This window comes from Crotalus tigris, unplaced genomic scaffold, assembly GCF_016545835.1.
Source record: "Crotalus tigris isolate CLP2741 ecotype Arizona unplaced genomic scaffold, ASM1654583v1 scf7180000017576.4783729, whole genome shotgun sequence".
Taxonomy (NCBI): domain Eukaryota; kingdom Metazoa; phylum Chordata; class Lepidosauria; order Squamata; family Viperidae; genus Crotalus; species Crotalus tigris.
In genome coordinates, this window is record NW_024096487.1 from 1,184,773 (window position 1) to 1,205,339 (window position 20,567).

Sequence of the window (20,567 nt, forward strand, 5' to 3'; positions counted from 1 at the left end):
ACTATAACAATAATATATTTATTTTTATGTAGGGTTGCAAACCACAGATGGATTAGCTGTGGATGCTATTGGCCGCAAAGTATATTGGACTGATACAGGAACAAACAGAATTGAAGTGGCTAACCTGGATGGGACAATGAGAAAAGTTTTAATATGGGAAAATCTGGACAGCCCACGGGCAATTGCATTATATCATGAAACAGGGTGAGTGCTAGCAATAGATTATCTTGTTTTCAAGGGAAAGTTTGCAGAGGAGAAGACAACATGACAATAAGTAATATGCTGACTTTTCAATGGATAGTTTATTTGCCCCTTCTTTTCTTTTAGGTATATGTATTGGACAGACTGGGGTGAAAATGCTAAACTGGAACGAGCAGGGATGGATGGCTCTAACCGCATGGTGCTTATTAGCAACAACCTGGGATGGCCTAATGGTCTGGCTGTGGATAAAGCTGGATCACAACTATTTTGGGCTGATGCACATACTGAGGTTAGAATGACATGAGGGGCAGTCTCTAATTTTAAATGTTTGGTGTAAAATATTGCCTCAGAGTGAAGCAATGGAATGTCAGGATGAATATGAGATCTTAGGGATTAAGAGTAAATTTGTACGTATACGGATGTTCATCACTCTGGGATTCTAACACCATTGGATGATTTACGTTTCTAAAACATCTATAATCAATCAAACTTTATTGCTTAAACTTCATATTGGTTGACATTGCCTCAACTTCTGTTTTACTTGAATATATTTGTATATAGGTAGTCCTTGAGTTATGACCACAGTTGAGATCAGAATCTTTTTTGTTGAGCGAAGCGGTAATTTAGTGAGATGTCATGTGACTACTTCGCTCAATGACCATAATCCAGTTGTGGTCATTAGGTCATTGAGCAGATTGTTAGGTAGATGAAGTCCTAGGTAAGGAGTGCGGGATGTTTCAGGTGGTAGGGGAGACCTGGGAGGCTCCCTTCAGGAGCTAAAAATCCTCCCTGCCAAAATCCAAGCAGGATTTTCAGCCCTGAGTGAAGAGAAACTTGTGCATGACCCGTGCCATGTCTCCCAGAGTGTCCCCACCACATGAGGTACCCCGTGCTCCTTACCTCACCACACTGGTTATCTACTCTCTGCTTGGATTTTGGCTCTCTTGTCTCTGGGGACTGGTTGTAAGAGCTGCCTGCCTATGGAAGGAACTCCTTCATTAGGATGGAAAAACAAAAATCCTCCAGAACCAAATGAGCTCAGTTCCCTACATGCAGGGAAGGAAACAGAGCCAATATTTTCAGGATTTCAGTTGTTTCTGCACCCTGCTAAAGAAGTTCACCTCTCCTTGGGATGCAGCTTCTTTCAGTCAGCTTCCAGAGACAAGAGGGAGTTCTCTAGTAAGATAGCAGCAGCTTGCAAGTTTTCCAATTCAAAGGGGAAGCTGGTAGAGAAGATTGCTAATGGCAATCACATACCTGCAGTATGCTTAGCAACCAGTCATGTATGAACAGGTTACCAAGCAACCAGATTACAAGGGTGTCATAATTTATGGTGTGTAAAGGATCCTTCCTTTTTTTAAAAAAAATATTTTATTAATTTTTAACAATTACAATCTTTAGTGCTTAGTAAACAATGTGTTGTCTAGGTTCACATATCTAACATTAATTTCTTCAATATCAATCAGTTCAATACTACACAATCCACTGTTTTTTCATTGATCCTTTTTTTCCCAAATTGTTTTCATTTTTCCAACATTATGCAAATACATTTCTTGCTATTATTAATACATACAAAATTAAATATAAACATCCTCATCAAAGTGTTCAAAATATTCAACCAACCCAAAAACAATCCAAAGCTCTCTCCCAGCCTAACATAGCCAAAAGTCAAATTTTTCTTTCTCTCCAAGTAGCTCTTAAGATTAAAAGTCAGAGCTCAGTAGATATTTATAGTCCATGAAGTCCTTATCAGGGTGATAAGTATGCCAAAATATTTTGTTCTGTTGCCAGGTGTTGTCTGTTGAGCTAGGAGTCACCAAGCAGCCCAGAAGCTAGGTTATTATCTGTTTCTAAGCTTCTTACCAGGTCAGCATCAGTCCTTTCAATTGTAGTGCTATTCTCTAATCTATCAATAGATGTCATTCTATATCCATTTTCCACTCTCAGAACAGAAGGTTGATTTCTTATATTTCACCCCAATATTTTTCAAAGAGAAAATCTTAACAGTTATTTCATTTCTCAAATTTGTCAAAGTTGTAGCTTTATATTGTTTCCACTTAAGTATTATATATTTCTGTCCCCCATAAAAAAATTAAAACACCTCTTCCGTTTCTCTTGAAGGGTGGGGCTACAGTCCCCACGTTTGGAGGTTTTTAGCTTCTTGGGAGCCTTTTCCAGGAAATTCAGTTAAAAAATAGTAGAGAAAGAATCAATATTCTTACCCAGTTCTTCACACACTGTTTATAATCTGCTAGTTAGTGCTTTGTTTCTTCGGCTGTCTAGCTGGAGGCTGGCCACAGGGATGCAGCCATTCTATCCCCTGCCAGTTTGGAGGGCTTTCCTCAGATCGAATGGAAAGATCACCATCTCTCCATGATCAACGAGGCACCCCTCCTTCTTCATAGCCTCTTCGGGGCAACTTTAGGCCCTTTTGGGCCCCCCAGCAGGGCGAAATCAAGCGCAGAAAGCAGAGCTCTGCCTTCCTGTGTCCGTATCACTACAACGTCATACCGGAAGCTCTCATGTTTAAAGCATCCTTTCTGAGGCTATCATAATTCTGGACTATCATTAAATGAATGGTTGTAAATTGAGAATTACCTGTATTGCTATCTGATGAGTTACAGATAAGAAGCAAAGAGAATCAAATTTTAGAATCTAGATATGGTGGGTTGGAATCTTCCTGCAACTTGGTTCAATCTTTTAAAAACATACTTTGTCTCTGAGAAAAAAAAAAACCTGGAATGATGAGTTCACTCACATGTCTGTCTTACAAGGCATGGATGTCTTGAAATTCACTGTTGATTTTTTTAAAGGTATGCCCTGAAGAGGCAACCACATGACAGCATTATTGATAGCTAGATTCATACAATAAATTACTGTAAATCCTAAACCCAGAATACATTTCCTGTTCTCGTAACCTGCTGATTCAAACACATAAGATGGACTGATCAACACAACATGCTGACAACTGGGTAGACTACTATTTTAGCCTACTCCAGAGTGTTGTGTAAATCCAGCCAATCAATGGTTGATTTAAGGCATAGCATAGTTGGGGAGTCAAGATATCCTTTGCTGACTTCATTTCTTCTGGGCTAGGCCTCTCTTTTCTTTTTTATCTTATGGAATCCTTGGATGAAAATAAAATACAATTTAGCAGAATGCTAGAAATAAGCATCTACAATGGATTATACCACTGGTGTCAAACTCGCCACGTCATGTGATGTGTTGCAATGTATAGTGACTTTTTCACATTGCCGGAGTTGAGGTGGGCGTGACCTCCGCATGATGCAACCAGCTCACAGGCCGGCAGTTTGACACCCCTAGATTATACTATTCTTGGCTTCTTGGATCATAGGAAGAGTTGCTACCTATTGGAGGCCTCTGTATCCCATAATCAGAAGTTCCTTAACATTCCAACATTCTGTTCTTTTCAGCGTATTGAGGCTTCAGATCTAAATGGTGTAAACCGCCACACCCTGCTCTCCCCTGTGCAGCACCCTTATGGCCTGACTTTATTAGATTCTTACATCTATTGGACTGATTGGCAAACTAGAAGCATTCACCGAGCTGATAAGAACACTGGTGCTAATGTCATCTTGGTGAGAACAAATCTCCCTGGATTAATGGACATCCAGGCCATTGACAAAGGGAGGCCTCTTGGTAAGTTTTCCTGTTTTCTTTAAGCCAGACTTCCTGAATGTCCGTGGGCATGCTTTAATTCTTGAAAATCACTCATGCATTTTTTTTAAAAAAGCAAACACCATGCTTATCTGGCCTCCAGACATTTTCTGTAGATTTTACTCCAATGTTTCTTCTAATTGTTCAAGCACAATTCCTTAGGCCTTGTTGCCTGGGAGTTATGAAATCAAAAGCTCAATGATATCTGGAGGGCATCAGCCTGAGGAAAGCTATACTGAATTAATATTAGCCTTTTTGATGGTAATCTCAGAGACGATCCATTTCTCCTAAGGTACTAACAAATGTGGCAAGAAAAATGGAGGTTGCTCGCATCTCTGCCTCCCAAACCCTGAAGGCTTCTCATGTGCCTGCCCTACTGGAATTCAACTGAAGATTGATGAAAGATCTTGCGACCCTTCTCCTGAAACCTACCTGCTCTTCTCTAGCCGGGGCTCCATCAGGAGAATCTCACTAGATACTAGTGATCACATTGATGTTTATGTCCCTGTTCCAGAGCTGAACAATGTTATCTCCTTGGACTATGACAGTGTAGATGGCAAGGTTTACTACACAGATGTCATATTAGATGTCATCAGGTAGGTATCTTCCAAATTCCTCATTGTATGTTAATTAGCTACATAATCATTTCTTCCCCCCCCCCAAACTGTTCTTTGTCAAATGGATCTGCCCTATGGAAAAATGTTTAGATAGAATGTTCTCTTTATTCTCCATGATATCTTCTTCCAGGCGAGCAGATCTAGATGGAAGTAATATGGAAACTATTATTGGCCAAGGACTAAAGAGAACTGATGGTTTGTCTGTGGACTGGGTAGCTCGAAATCTATATTGGACAGACACTGGCCGCAACACAATTGAAGTTGCAAGATTGGATGGAAGCTGCAGGAAAGTGCTGATAAATAACAGTCTGGATGAACCACGGGCAATTGCTGTCTTTCCTAGAAAAGGGTAAGTCAATATTAGCAAAAATATTTATTTAAACGATTTATTGCATTAGCTACAAATATTCTCTTCTGTTGGTACACCAGCCGAAAAGATAAGTGTAGAGCAGCTTTCTTAACTTAGTGCCTTTAATATATTTTGGACTACTATTCTTACTAGTTATCTTATCAGGAAGGAGCTGTTACACTTGGAGGATGCCAGGTTGAAGAAGGGATAGAATGAGTAGGAAAGAAAAAGGAAGAGGATTGGCTAAAGTAGAGGTCTGCCTTCAGACATGAGGCAAAGGGATTCCTTTGGTGGATAGGCCATCTTTTAGAGCTGACTGACATGTATCATTTTGCATTTGGTTTATTTTCTTCTAGATACCTCTTCTGGACTGACTGGGGACATATTGCTAAAATTGAGCGTGCGAACCTGGATGGTTCTGAACGAAAGATATTGATCAATACTGATTTAGGCTGGCCCAATGGACTGACTTTAGATTATGACATCAGAAGGTCAGTATAACCTTGCATTTCAAAATTATTGACTGTAGAACTGTTGTGGGTTTTTTTTTAAAAAAAAAAAACTTTCTTTTTTTTAAGGCATGTCCCCAAGCTGCCTTAGAACAGTGTTTCTCAACTTTGACAATTTTAAGGCATGTGGACTTCAACTCCCAGAATTCCACAGTCAGCATCGCTGGCTGTGGAATTCTGGGAGTTGAAGTCCACATGCCTTAAAATTGTCAAGGTTGAGAAACACTGCCTTAGAATCAGAAATTGTAACTGATAGAAAGTTTCAGAAGTGGATATTAGTTTAATTTCCATTCTTTCTGTCATTCTAGGATTTATTGGGTAGATGCTCATCTAGACCGCATAGAAAGTGCTGATCTTAATGGGAAATTACGCCAAGTGTTGATCAGTCAAGTGTCACATCCCTTTGCCTTGACACAGGTACAGAGGAAGATGGTGGTGGTGGTGAATGCTGAAATGAAACTTAACTTCTTTGCAAATAGTTTGTTTACTTTGTGCACAGTGGACAAAGCTTGTACAGGGCTCTTTTTTCTTTTTCCTGTATATTATTAAGTGATGCTATAATCATTTAAAGAGAAGTAATGTAGTACAGTTCAGCTAATGTGCAGATAGTTGGAAACAAGTTTTTTCATGATAGAAGAGTTAAGGAATCATATTGATTCCTTAGCTATATGTAAGGCTTTTGATTCTCTGAAAATCCAATTTTTAAAACAAATATTAAAGAAATTTAAATTTGGGACCAGTTTTTGTAGGATGATTAAACACATTGATAGATCAACTAAAGTTCAGATAAGACTGAATAACTATAATTCAGATCCTATTATAATTTTAAGAGATACTAAGCAGGGTTGTCCTTTATCACTTTTATTATTTAAGCTAGCCCTTAGAAGCATTGGCAATAGCACTCAGATACAATAATCAGATTTGTGGGATGAAAGTGGGAGATATTTGTGGATGATACAATTTTGATGAATTTGAACAGGTTTCAGGATTATCAATTAATTTTCGTAAATCACATCTGATTTTTCATACTCTTCCAAAACCTCAGAAGGCCATTTCTATAGCTTTAGGGGATCCAGTAGTATATAAATCTTTATAATATTTAGATATGCCTATTACTAAAATATTAGCAAAATATGAAAATTCTTGCAAGGCTTAACATTTTATTTCAATGCCTCCCAGTGGTTATTTATTTATGTTATTTAATTATTTATCTTTTTTTTTTTAAACTGTCCATTTCCCTCACAGAAGGACTCTGGACAGTGTACAATACAATATTAAAAACATAACTGTACATAAAATTTAAAAAGAGACAAGCAATGTTAAAAATTAATTAAAACTTTTTCTTTTAATTTAATTAACCAAAAGTAATTTCAGAAGAGACTTCAAAAAATTAGAATAAATAAAATAATTTATGTTAATGTAATTACTTAAAAAGTATTACTTGCAAAATAAATATGGTAATATGTTGAAAAAATATAGAAAAGAACAAGTTTTAAGTTTACATACTTCCATTTTATTCCTCTGTGCTTATTAGACAGTATTTTAATCATGTGTCTGCTTCTTTTCTGAGTAGCAGGATAGGTGGCTGTATTGGACAGACTGGCAAACAAAATCTATTCAGCGTGTGGACAAATACTCTGGTCGTAATAAGGAGACTGTGTTAGCCAACGTGGAAGGACTTATGGATATTATTGTGGTTTCTCCTCAAAGGCAAACAGGTATATGCAATCACCTGGGTTTATTTATTAATTCATTCTATCAGATTAATGAATAATATATTCTCTAAACCAGTCTTCTGCAATCCAGATGGTTGGATTACAACTCTCATCAACTGATCTGGCATGGCCCTGAGAGGTGGCTGGATAATTTGGGGGCTGTAATAATCAAAATACAGAGCAACTCTTTTCCGTTTTTCCTCTTGATGAATGATTCTGAATTGTCTCTATTGCCTTTGTGTGGATTCATGTGAAGAAAGTAGTTGAAAGCATATCATTATGGAAAGCTGTTTGGATTTAGGATCGTACTTGTGAAATTATCTATGTTCCTTTCAGACACAAAGGCTAGGAATAATGGCTTTACCATACAAAATATAGGAATAAAACTGCCTTTCGGCTCTGGCTGTTAGTTAGTACCGTATTAGCCCACATCGATTAAACAAAACCCAGACTGGTACAAATAATGAATTAGGCAAGAAGTATGTGAGGAAACCTACACCTCCCTTGTTGTGTATACCCCAACCCATTCAAGGGAAAATACACGTCAGATGTTGAAAGTACAGGATTTTGATCCAAAGCATTAAGAAAATGGCAGCTGGATGGCAGCAAGTGATTACACCCGACCACCACTACTGGTATGCTTTATGAACCTTTTCCGAGTACGGCCATCTACTGGGTGAGCCCAAAAGAGCAAAACTTGTTGAAGGAGTAACCTCAGGTACAGCATACATGTATGATTGGCAAAACAAAGCAAAACCTACTCCTCATTCTAAATCCTGGTATTATTGCTGTTATGTTCCACTTCATTTCCTTCCTTAACTCCGATACTAGCAAATTGCTCTTATTCATTTCAATAGGATTTAGAGTAAACTGCTGCATTTAAAATGAGGCCACAAGCTTGCCAGTTATTCCTCTTGTTTAGCATCCTGGTCTCTGCTAAAAGGATTCCAGGTAGAGATCAAAAAACCCTATGTGCAGAGCTCAAAGAGATACATTCATATATTTTTAGGTAGCCAGCAAAATAAAGACCCCATACACTTTGTACATCATCATGACAAGCATTTGACTTTTTAAAAGTTTAAAATGTCTGTGTTGTGTTTGCTCTAAAGTGTTTATTCCTTTGGGTCTTGGGGAAAGCATGATGTTTCAGATTTTGTGATGTACTGTAGGTAATTATTGGTAAAGAGAATAGTCATTTAAGATATTGGCACTTTGGTCAGAGGAGATACTTCTCACTATACCCTAATATATTTTGAGTAAGGGAACATGAAATCCTATGCTAGGGAGGAGAAAATTATATCTTTTGTGAAACATCTGGTCTGTACCTTCTAGGAACAAACATTTGTGGAGTGAATAATGGAGGCTGTACCCATCTCTGCTTTGCCAGGGCTTCTGACTTCGTTTGTGCATGTCCCGATGAACCAGATGGACGGCCTTGCTCTCATGGTAAGTTGTTTGTATACTACATTTCCCAGCATGAATCATAGCCCATGTTTTCTCTTATTAAAGGCTGCTTCAGAAAAATGGCTTCATTCCCTTAAATAAACTACAGCTACAAAGTACCTCTTTGGAAAAACATTCAAATGCCTAGGGTCAAGAGAGTAAGATTTTGTCTTTTTTTGCACTGTTTTATTTAAAATGTTAAGTATTTTTTCCTTGAGATGATTCTTCTATCCTGCAGATGTCCCATATATACATTCTTCAATTCTTTAATCTTAGAATCCAGTACAATTCAGAACACTTTGTTATATTTCACTGGTAATTTGTGTGTAGTGACTTCAAACATTTTCCTACATATAATATTAAATGTAATTTAGGAATCATTCATTGGTATATAAAAATAAGACCCTTCTAATATATGTTTTCCATTGCATTTACACAACTTGTAGATGCCTGGCAAACTAGAAGTGCTTCTTCTCATTTTTGTTCTCACAGTACAACACTACATATTTCATTACAAGAAGAATCTTATACATTTCTGCTCTACCTTGAATAATGAAAAATGTATATTTCCATAAATAAAATGTCAGGCTTAATTGTCTCCTTTATCTCAGGTTATTTTCCTTTCTCTTCTATCTAGCGCCTAGCATGGGGCCTCCAAATCCTGAGACAACTCATACAAGCAAAAGGAGCCAGACTTCTACTGACAGATTTAAAACTCCAACAACCAAGCCACATATTTCTGTGGAAATAGAAGGAAAGTGAGTGGTTCTGTTGACTGAAAGTGATTGAGGGGGAAATGTGGGCTCCATTCTCTTTTTAAAAGACTCCTTTTTCCATCTTATTTTTTTTTAAACTGCCAGATTTTGGTATCATAAAGTTTTTTACTTCTTTATCAGATAATAAGGGATCACAGCTTGGATTAATTAATCCATTAATTCAAACCATTTAGATATAGCACTGCATTCTTCCCCTATAGTGACAGAAATTCATTGTGATATATTAAATAAAGGTTTTTTTCTAATAATAACAGCAGCAATAACTTTGGGCTATAATGATTATTCTTTTTACCTGGTTTTTCTGCTTTATCTTGGTTCAATTTAACACAGTTTCTAATAGGAAGATGGCTTAATTTGAAGTTCAGCACCTTCTTTTTCTTGTTGTTATATAGCTGCTCTGACAAGAAAGTTGGTCAAGGTTTGTGCAACCGAGCAAATGAAGCAATATTGGCAACTGCAGGTGAGTTTTTCATTTTTATCTTCACTTCCTCTCAGGGATTCAGGAACAATAAAAATGACCAACTATTGCTGTAATTAAATTGGAGCCACTGAATGAAATTATGTAGGCTGACAAAAGAGTAATATGTTTAGTTTACTATCTTGCATATCAGCTATTTTATTTTGCAGCTTTTCAGAGGATTGCTCAATAAGTCTTAAAATGGGCCTTAAAATGCTAATGTTGAATGGAACCACTTCAGATCACTTAGTGATTTCAGATACCATACATGTATTAATCTGGTTTTGTTCATCATAATCTAATAGGTAATAAAATGTAAATAAATACTTAATCATCTAGGACACACAGACTTTTACTAACTCGAATATATAGTTCTAGAAACACAGCATCATCCTTAATCTGACTCTTTATCTTCTTTCAGGAGAAGGGCTACATGTCAGTTACATCACTGGAGGTCTTCTCAGTATACTGAGTATTCTGCTGCTGATTGGTGCTGTGATTATATACAGGTAATTCTATATCTTCCTTCCTTCAGTCTTTCTGAATTAATGTATCAGTCAGAATACTTTAAGCACATGCCAGGCTTTCTTTGACCTCTGTAAATTTTAGGAAACTTTATCATTTTCGCTTGCAAGGCTAATAGATGTGACAGTGTAGTATTCTTACAGGATAACTGGAGTTTAGAAGCAAAATAATGCTAAACAATAAAGGTCAGATGCTTGCTTGTTTATTTACAAAACTTAATTTGTAAGGAAACCTTCCTCTTCGTATACTTCTGTAAAATTCAAGATAGGTAGGATAAATGGTAACAGAATTTCATTTTCATTTTTCTCCCATAAAAAGAATTAGACTTCTATTATATATGTATTCTATATCTATGTATGTTGCCTGATAATTTTCAGTAGATACAGTATATAATGGAATATTAAACATGCTTTGGTTTAAACCTTTCATTTTTGAATGGATATTTATCTTGTTTGTGAATGGTATTTTTATTACTTTGCCAGGATGAAATAAAATACACTTTGTCTGCTTAAACAGATGCACTAATGACTATACAATTAACCAAAGAGATCTGATGAAGTACATATTATTTTGTCATGAATTTCACTAGGGGCTTTTGGTATAGGGATGAGGGTTTGGCTGTAGAACTTTGTAAAAGCTGATGTTTGTAAGGGAATTAGGACCTTCATGCATTGAGATGCAGAGTGGCCTTGGACTAGTCACACCTTTTCACTCTGAACTGTCTCACTGGGTTGTTGAATTGGGAATAAAATGAAGGGAGATCTCTATGGTAGCAGTAAATGCGTGGACTGGAATCTAATAGACAAATGTTTTCTCTTTATCACACTGTTCTTGCAGGCATAAGAAGTCCAAATTCACAGATCCTAATCTAAGTAATCTGACCTACAGTAATCCCTCTTATCGGACATCTACCCAAGAAGTGAAGATTGAAACAATTCCCAAACCAACCATATATAATCAGCTCTGCTTTAAGAAGGAGGTAAGAGCTGTTTTCAGAACTTGATATTAACCTGTGTGGCATTTAAAAACAGAATTGCAATAGCATAATTTATTTGCATTATTGGAATTTTTAGCTGCCTTTGGGAGTCAGAAAATTGGAATGGCTTGTTTTAGTTATATTAATTATGGTCTTTGCTGCTTTAATCTTAGGAACTTATAATGTGTGTTTTCTACTTTGAGTTGGTCCAGCTGATCTGTTATTTTTAGTGCCCTGTGTCTATTGGTGCTTTGCTACCCATTAATATTCTGGTTGAAGGAAACCAACAGTTTTAATAGTTTAGCCATGATTTCTTTTGGTGCTGAAGTCTCCTCTGTTTCTTCCTCAGCATCTTTCTCACCCCTCTGATAGCCTTTCACCATTCCTCTTTTGACCATCCACAGCCTCATATCAGGTATCATAGCTGTGTGTTTGTGCAACTTCCACCTTTCTTAATTCTGTGATGTTAAGTAGCCGAATGCTCTCTGATATAACTTCTGCTTGGCTAACTTTCTGTTCTGTGTTGTTGAACTACTGTTGTTGTTTCTGCCCCTAGAAAGAAGTACTGGAAGTTCTTTTATAATTGGCCTAGTTGTGTCATTTTATACTGCCTGAATTGTTTTTACATTTGCACCTAGCACATAATCAAAAAGTGATCAGCCAAAAGAGGCCTTTTGAAAGAGGTGAAGCATGATTCAGAGAAAAGCTACTTTACCTTGAATAGTCAGTATTTCTCTCCTATGCATCTTGCTCATTTTGGAGATATATTGCCTTGTGTTGCTTGTTTCTATACTAAAATTAATTATGGATTGCTTGATGTAGCATTTCTCATTTTCAATAAAGATTTTCCCTTGGACATTTTTAATATTGCATAGATCAGATATTAGCAATATTTCCAATTTTTACTATACTTCTGCTGAAGATTAGATGCAAATCTCAGAACTATGGACAGAGAGGGGGCTCCGTAAGACTTATGTAATAGGAAACTTTTGCACTTGTTATTTTGGTATTGACTCCTAGTTTAATAATTGCTTATATGAACAGGATTTTGCTATATCACTGTTTCTAGTAGTTTCTTGTAATTTTTAAATTATTTTTTACCGCTGTCCCTCAACATATTTATTGCTTCTTTTACTAACACTTAGTAAACTGAATTTGCAAAAGCATTTCTTAGAACAGCTGGTAGGCTAGATAGTATTTCATACTTGCAGAATGTTACAAATTAGAGAAATTCACAACAATGCATTACTATTTGATATTTAGCTCTAATATGCTTGTACAAATGTGCTTCATTTTTGATTTGTCAATTAAGAATAATATTTTGCATATCTATGTAACATTTTGCTTTTGTGTGCTTGTTTCAGTCTTTGTTTCCCCAACATTACATTTTAAGAGTCAAAGGAAAGTTTTTCTATCTCTTATTAATCTAAGATACTATGTTTGTTTCTTTATTTAATTCAGGTGTGTCCAAGCTTTTGCCTTGCCTGGGCTGCATTTGGGTCAAAAGAAATTGTCTTGGGCAGCATAATAAAATATATAATACAGTTAACATATATAAAAAACAAGCTTCCTCTGTTTTTTTAAATAAATTTTATTATATCTTTTGGGGCTACATTATTAACTGCCCATGGATGCATGTGGCCCACGGGCTACAGATTGGACATGCTGATTTAACTTATCTCACCCAAGTGATTCTAAGTATGGCTTACAGGATTAAAATGTATACACACATACACAAAACCTACCCAAGGAAACTTGACTCCACTCATCACCACCACCACCACAGCATCCACTGTCTATCCCAAATGTCTGGAAACAGTCAAGTCTTGCAGAAGGCTAACAGTCTCCAAATCTCTGGGAAGTGGGGGGGGGGGAATGCTGTTCTATAGGACATGTGCTGCCACTGAGAAGGCACACTTGGTCCTACAAGATTACAGTGTTTAACAGAGGGGACCCAGAAAAATGTCTCTACTAGTTCTGGCAGGGTGAGCAGAAACAATGGGAGAAAGGTGGTCCTGCAAATAGCCTGGTCTTGTTATAGTGGGCTTTATAGATGATGACTGTTATTTTGAATAGCACCTGGGAGGCTACTACCAATATTGCCATCGTTCTTGTTTAGAATCCCATCTTTAGATCAACTATTTCCCCTATAGGTGCTTTGTTTTGTTTGTAGCACACTGTTAAGTCTGAATTAATTCAGATCAGTCTTCAATACTTGAAACTGTATTTTTGGACTTCACTAGTCTTCCCATTTGGAGGACACTAAGCTGGGAAAGTCTGATTTAGATGGAACTATGATTCCATCTAAATGATGTTGGGAAGATGATCTGCCCCATTAGTTGGAGGATATAGTCCATTGTTTCTTTATTCATATGACAAGAATTAGTCTTTCAAAAGTACTGTTTTTTACACTTGACGGTACATGTCTTGGTTTTGTTTCTTTGCAGAATGGTCCTGATCATAGTTACACCAAGGACAAGATCAAGATTGTTGAAGGAATATGCCTCTTGTCCAATGATGAATCTGAATGGGATGATCTTAAACAGATAAGAAGCTCTCGGGGGTGTATTCTCCGTGACCATGTATGCATGAAGACTGACACAGTCTCTATCCAAGCCAGCTCTGGCTCACTGGGTGACACTGAAACTGAGCAACTGTTGAAAGAGGAGCAGTCAGAATGCAGCAGCATTACTGCAGCCACTACTCCTGAATGTCATGGCTCCCTTCCAGACACAGGCTGGAAGCACCAGCGCAAACCTTCAACAGAAAGTGAAGTCTAAAGAATATGCAGAGACTTGTCCCTCCTACTGTCATCCTTCACAATGATGAAATAGGATCTTGCCTTCTATTCAGTGAAAAAGTCAGAGACTAGTCACTTGATCATGGAGTCCAGAGACTTCCTTTGCAGAAGCATTTGAGCTGGACTGTGCCTTTGAGGCAGATGGAACACAGCTAAGGGACCCTTTTCACTCACTGCTAGATCATGTTTATTTATATGTCCCTTCATCCTAGAAGCTGTGGTATTGAATTTAGTAGCAGTTTCTTTTTCACTTGAATCTGATGCAGCTTTCATCTGGGCTTGTGCATAAGCTGGTCAAAGATTCCAAATCTTCAGTGGCCAGTATTATGAACTTAGTCATTATTGATGCCTGTTACCTTTTCTCAGAGGGTATTGGCACTAACTGGATTTTGCACTGTACTCCTTCTGTTTTAAGAGGAAAGGGTTAGGGCCAACTGAACTGCCTGAAGTGAGCAAAGGGATACAAGAACAGGTCACTTTTACAGGTTCTGTACAGGGAGAGCAAATACATCTACAACTTAATTGCAAGGGACAATAAAATATCACTACCATTTTTACAAAATGGGGAACCACTGCTGCGTCTAATGTAGGGTATGAGGAATTTAAGAGGGTAAAGTCTTAGTCTGTTGCTGGCAACAGTCATTGGTCCTGTGACATCCATTATAATACCCTTTCTAAAATATAGATAGAACTTTCTTGGATAGACTTTTTTCCCATTTTCACTGGCTTCCATATTGACCTGCAAGGAAGTTTTGACCTGGAGCAATGTTATTTAATCATTCTTATTGCCTGGTTCACAGGGCCAACTGCTGAAAAACTTTGCTGCTGAAATATGTGTGGAACACAAAGGCAGTGTATTAGGTTTAACTATCTGGAACAAATTGGTTGTAAAAATCCAGCTCCAATTTTCTGTAAAAAAATAGGGGAGTTTTTCTAACTTATTTTCTGCCAATCTTTTCTCTTTTGAAATCCTGGAAGGAATAATTTAGCTGCACCTTTTTTCTCATATTTGCTGTATTAGTTGAGCAGACAAAATGTGTCAAAAAGTGGGTGTGTGCAATTGAAAAATAATGTATGTGGATAGGAAATAATGTAGTTAAGGTGACAGATGGCACACTACAAATAATTTACTTATATAAAAATCCTTCCCTTTTAAATGATGCTATTAATTCTATGCTATAACAAAAAGTCAATAGCTGAGAAACTGCCATTTCACAACATGCATTGTGGGTGACAATTTACACAACAAACAGTGTTTTGCACATTGTTCAGACTTCATTTGACAACAGAGAAGTTCTATGGAAGTTTTATCTAGAATTATTAACCATATGAGGTATTCTCTGGGAAAATGTGATTCAGTCTCATTCTAGTCCTGCAGCTGCTCTCCCATGGTCAATGAAAGATGCATGGACAATGGTTGTGTCCCTGTGTTATTAATCTTCATAGAGTACAAATTTCCTGTGCCCAAACTAGTCATCCAATTGCTTTCTGCTGTGTGCATTGTTCAAGCAGGAAGGCAGGAAAAATTTAAATGGATTCATGGACGACAGCAAGATTATTTTTTACCTCTGTTCAAAATCATCATGTTGTAATTTTATTACATCATTTCTACCATTGAAAGAAACATAGCTTTCTGTTCTTTTCCAAACCTATACTATCAGCAAGTTGACTTAACAATTTACCCACTCAAGCATTGGATAAATCATCTGTAATAATAATACATGCATAAAAATAAGCCACAGTTAAGATCATCAGCCAGATGGACGTATTTAATACTGCATTTTCCCAAAAATAAGACATCACCTGAAAATAAGCCTAATGTGTCTTTTGGAGCAAAAATTAATATAAGTCCCAGTCTTATTTTGGGGGAAATACAGTAATCTGATCAAAGGTCTCAATATATTGAACTGTACTTTCCAGATTCATCACTCTAGAGGTAGACCTTGCTTAATGACTGCCCTGCTTAGCAACCGTTTGAAGTTACAATGACAAAGTTAGATTTTAGAAAAAATAAGTTATGACTGTTGCAGCATCTCCACACTACCGTGATCACCATTTGAGCACTTCACAACCACCAGGCATTTATAGCTATTACACCATCCCATGGTCACATGATCACCATTTGCATGTCTCACAACCAGCTTCCAATAAGCAGAGTCATTGAAGACGTAAGGTCACAAGTTCTGATTGGTGATAATAACTTCTCGTGGTGATAAGTCTGTTCTCTTAATGATCACATGGCTTAGCAATACAATTGCCACTCCCAATTGTGGTTACTAAGCAAGGACTACCTGTATCTGCTGTACATCAGTTTAATCTGGATTTGAAAATCTATTTGGTGGCTTTATAGGTATACATTGGAATGTAATAATTAAATACGCCTTCCTTTTGCAGTTTTTTTTTTTTAAAACAAAATGTATAATGGTTATTTTCTAATTTCATAAAGTAAATCAAGGTATGAAACTTTTACAGGCCAGCTGGCATTTTAGTGATACACAAAAAAATGCAATCTAAAGAAGAGTGGCTCGGTTAGAAAGAGCTAAATTTGATCTCATTTAAATTTACCTGCAGTTAATATTAGTCTCAAATCTTGTATCTAATAATGTAATTCCATGACAAAAATAATAGTTTCACATATTTCTGATAACCAGCTTAGAATCTATTTTCACTTTTCTAATTTTCCCCACTCTTTTTTGCAAAAATCTTTTAGCTCAGAAATATTCTTGAATTATCTTACATTTATTGCACTTTTGAGATTTCCTACAGATTTTCAATTATATTAAAGACTGGGGATTGTAAGGATCATTCCAAAATCGTTATTTTTTATAAAGATGTTAGAAAGTGCTAATTAAAAGGGAATCCAGACTTTTGCAATCTGCCATATATTGGTAGTGCTCATTTAGTGACTGCTTCAAAGAACGATTGTTCAGTTATAAATGTGATGAAAATCTATGATCAGTGCCTGCATTTACAACCTTTGCATCATCTCCTCCTTCACTCTCAGTCATGTTTGCCATTACAGGCAGTCAGCATGGTATCATATTGTTGTATGTCTGACCCATTTTTTTCCTTTTGTCCCCTCACAGGGCAGAGATCTTAGCTCTTCCTGAGCTGCTTTTGTCCAAGTCCCTAAAAAGTACTAACACAACTTAACAAGCTCAGCTCTGTGACTTTAATTAGTTGATTAGAACCTTCCAGCCAGCTGGTAGCTGCTGCTTGAAAATGATAAGATCTTAATTAATTTCTCACTAAAGCCTTTTGTTTGGCCCTAAGAGAATTCTGGCTCTCAACCAGGAGAAGCAAGGCAAACAGCCACTAGTGCATTGCTTTCAATGTGTGTTCCCCAGTTCCTGCCTACTCTTTAGTAATCTCTCCTTTTCCAATGAATAGAAATATAAACATCAACTCTCTTCTTGCTTATTATCCCAGCATTGGGGTGAGCATTCCAAAAGGACAGAGGAATGGGGGGGAAAGGGATATAAGATTTTCCCTATTTCCCAGCTTCCTTGTGAATCATGTTCCAGAAACAACCTCTGATGTGAGCTCACCCATTTGGGTAATAAAATAATTTATTAAATTTATATGCTGCCCAATTCCAAATGGCTCTGGATGCCATACAACTGTACAACATTTAAAAACACAGAATAGAAAAACACACAAAAGCAGCACAAGACAGAAGAACTTCAGTGGCAAAGAGAATAAATTGAGAAGGGAGCAGAAATTTAAAGAGGGGCTTCAGTCATCCTCTCCAAAGGCCAATCCAAATAGCCAAGCCTTTGAAACAAGGTGGCAGCTATTTAAATCTCAGGGGTAACTTAATTCCAGAGGCCAGGCGCTGCTATAGAGAAGGTCACACTTCCAAAGCACCAATAGATGACATTGTTTAATTGATGGAACCCAGAGCATACCAACCCTGCCAGATCAACCCTGCCAGGCAGATACCATGGGAGATATATTCATATTCTTCTGATCCTGTAAAGCAAAGTAAAGCTAAAATAAAATCCTATGCAGTCACAGCCACGTCATTTTTTCACATAGGGATCACTTCAGTGGTTACTTAAATTAGATCTCTTTGTACATTGTTTTCTTACTTTGGATTTATAAACAAATGCATATAAAAGTATGAATTCAAATTTGGCAGATAGATATGTTTAACTTTGTACCATGTAGGCGTTATATCTTTTGTTTACTTATAATTTTATTCAGGGTTATCTAAGCCTCTTTCATTAATTTGAAGCTTTAGGGCCTTAAATGTCAAATTGATGTTCACAGGTTTTCCTATACATTGGTATATCCTATCCTGGAAATTTCAATGACCAACCTCATAAATCAGCTACAATGATTTCTGTTACCTTACTAACCGTGCGGGGAAAACAGTTTCTCATTGCAGAAATTCCTGTTGGCAATGTTTGTCAAAAGGCCAATTCATACAAATATTGCCTTTCTAAAATTAAGACACATTAATGAAGGTGAGCTATGATTGTTTGCTTGTTAGGAGAACTATGAGAATTAGCTCTTAGATTGTCTTCCTCACCCTTATATAATTCAGACATACTGAAGCTCAACTCTCATACTTTCCTAGCATAAGATCCAATGTATCTGTAAGACACCGAGGAAGTATATCTATTCCTTTGCCATTTGCAGGTATACATTTAAAAATATAGATGAAAATTAGGAGATTCATGTTATATCCCCATTGTCAGATAAACTGTGATGAAAAAACAGGTGCTGCACTTTCAAGACAGCTGGCAAGGTGCTTAAGCCATGTACTTTCATACTCCTTTGCAAGGATTCTCTTGTCCACATTTTTGGATCTTGGTTATGGATTGAAATGTGGAAGCAGTGAGGAGAATAATTTTAAGTCCAAAGGAACTGATTTTCTGTAAAATCTCCACTTAAAATACATTAATATTACAAGAGAAATAATGCAGGTGTAAGCCATTATTAGGTCTAATTCAGCTTTTCTTAATCTGAGAGTCCTCCAGAGATGTTGACATTGCAGTTCCCAGAAATTCCACCCCACATATCCAAAGCTGGCAATAAATTTGGGGAGTTGTAATTGCTTCATTTTTCAATGTATATATCCTTCATGGTTTCTAGTTGACTTTTTTCCGTTAGTTTTCGAATTTAGGAATTCAGTTAACAGAAAAAATTTCACCATAGATCAGTAGTGTTTTCATCTATATGTACTAAATTGCACTTGAACCCTTTTTCATAAATAAGGGTGCTTTCCGTTGCACATTCTTTGCCCTTCTCCTCCATTTTACCCCAAACAGTGTCAGCACGATAGCAGGAAACTGAAGGAATGGCACCAACTCTTCTAATTTCACTTGTGAAACAAGCAAATATCAACTTTCCTTGTGCTAGCAGGCTCTGACTGAACATTACCTAATTCATGGTTCTTTGCTTGCATGTTAAAAAAGAAAAGCAAGCCTCATTACACTACACAGAATGTGGAAAGGCCAGGAGTGGGGAATAATTTTTGAGCAGTGATGTAAAAAGCATGTTTTCTCCTATATGCTCTGAAATGACAGTAATTAATCTTCACCCATTTGTCATGGTTTTAATGTTACCCGCTGAAGAAATGTCATTTTTATAGTTATTACTATGTTTAATATCTTAGGGAATTATGATAATTTAACTTAGCTTTCTAAAAATCAATTTTCTGTCCATTTAAATTGTGAATTACACATTAACCAAACCTCCTCCTAAACAAATAAGACTTCATAAAGTCTCAACTTCTCTAAAGATACAAGCGATTTGGAAGTAATATGAAGCCAGGGAAATGGGAATTCATTGGTGGAATTAATTTACACATTTGAAATTGAATGTTAAAAAGTTCTAATTTTCTTAATTCAGTGATATTGTCTAGATTCTGTTATAAGACAAGTGTAGCATAAAGATCTTTGCATCTGTCATGCTGATAATATAAATGCTAATAAGGCATTTCAACAGTGTACAATCATGTTTTCTACTCCCTATTAACAAATCTGTGAGATGTGAATGTTTTCACCTTAGATCAGAGTGTCTTTATTCTCAACATACCATTTCCCAGAACCATGTCATAAAATTGAACCAATTCAAAGTTTCCAAGAGTTTTACTGTTTATATAAATAAGACTGATTAATCTAAAACATGAACTGATTTGTTATAAAATCAGAGTCTAGAAGATGGTAATGAAAACAGGTATCTCATTAATGAAGGTTTTCTTAAATTCCTTTTCAGGATTGTAAGTTAATTTGTTTTCTTTCAATTTTAATTTTCCTCATAATACTATAGTAGCCCAAACTGGAACTTGCTAGCTTTAAAAAAAAAGCTGAAACACATGCTCCATTCCTATTCAATCCAGGTTGTTTATCTTTAAAAGTATTAACTACTAATAAATAAAGAAAACGTGCTTTATATCATATAGGCAAAAGAATGGTGGACAGAAGTTAAAGTAGACAAAACAATAGCATTGCTGTGGGGTTCAACCTAGAGAGCTTCATGGAAAGCACATCTGAAATTGTAGTTTGGTACAA

General features: G+C 36.5%; 1 protein-coding gene and 1 long non-coding RNA gene across 6 annotated transcripts in view; one reads left to right on the forward strand and one right to left on the reverse strand.

Annotated features, from left to right (window-relative positions):
- Positions 1 to 20,131, forward strand: part of LRP4 (LDL receptor related protein 4) — a 112,452-nt gene extending 92,321 nt beyond the window's left edge. For 4 of the 5 annotated variants that reach the window (XM_039358199.1, XM_039358213.1, XM_039358207.1 and 1 more), the window contains exons 25-38: positions 33 to 204; positions 328 to 490; positions 3,636 to 3,861; positions 4,172 to 4,475; positions 4,627 to 4,845; positions 5,202 to 5,336; positions 5,663 to 5,771; positions 6,928 to 7,072; positions 8,402 to 8,515; positions 9,150 to 9,270; positions 9,681 to 9,748; positions 10,167 to 10,254; positions 11,108 to 11,249; positions 13,694 to 20,131. In XM_039358199.1, coding sequence (XP_039214133.1) covers positions 33 to 204; positions 328 to 490; positions 3,636 to 3,861; positions 4,172 to 4,475; positions 4,627 to 4,845; positions 5,202 to 5,336; positions 5,663 to 5,771; positions 6,928 to 7,072; positions 8,402 to 8,515; positions 9,150 to 9,270; positions 9,681 to 9,748; positions 10,167 to 10,254; positions 11,108 to 11,249; positions 13,694 to 14,026 — 2,339 coding nt within the window. In that variant the 3' untranslated portion in view covers positions 14,027 to 20,131. Of the gene's footprint in view, positions 1 to 32; positions 205 to 327; positions 491 to 3,635; positions 3,862 to 4,171; positions 4,476 to 4,626; positions 4,846 to 5,201; positions 5,337 to 5,662; positions 5,772 to 6,927; positions 7,073 to 8,401; positions 8,516 to 9,149; positions 9,271 to 9,680; positions 9,749 to 10,166; positions 10,255 to 11,107; positions 11,250 to 11,595; positions 11,662 to 13,693 lie in introns of all 5 variants that reach the window. The other variant, XM_039358223.1, reaches the window with a different exon arrangement.
- Positions 1 to 20,567, reverse strand: part of LOC120314786 — a 35,860-nt gene that overhangs the window by 11,636 nt on the left and 3,657 nt on the right. The window lies entirely within an intron of this gene.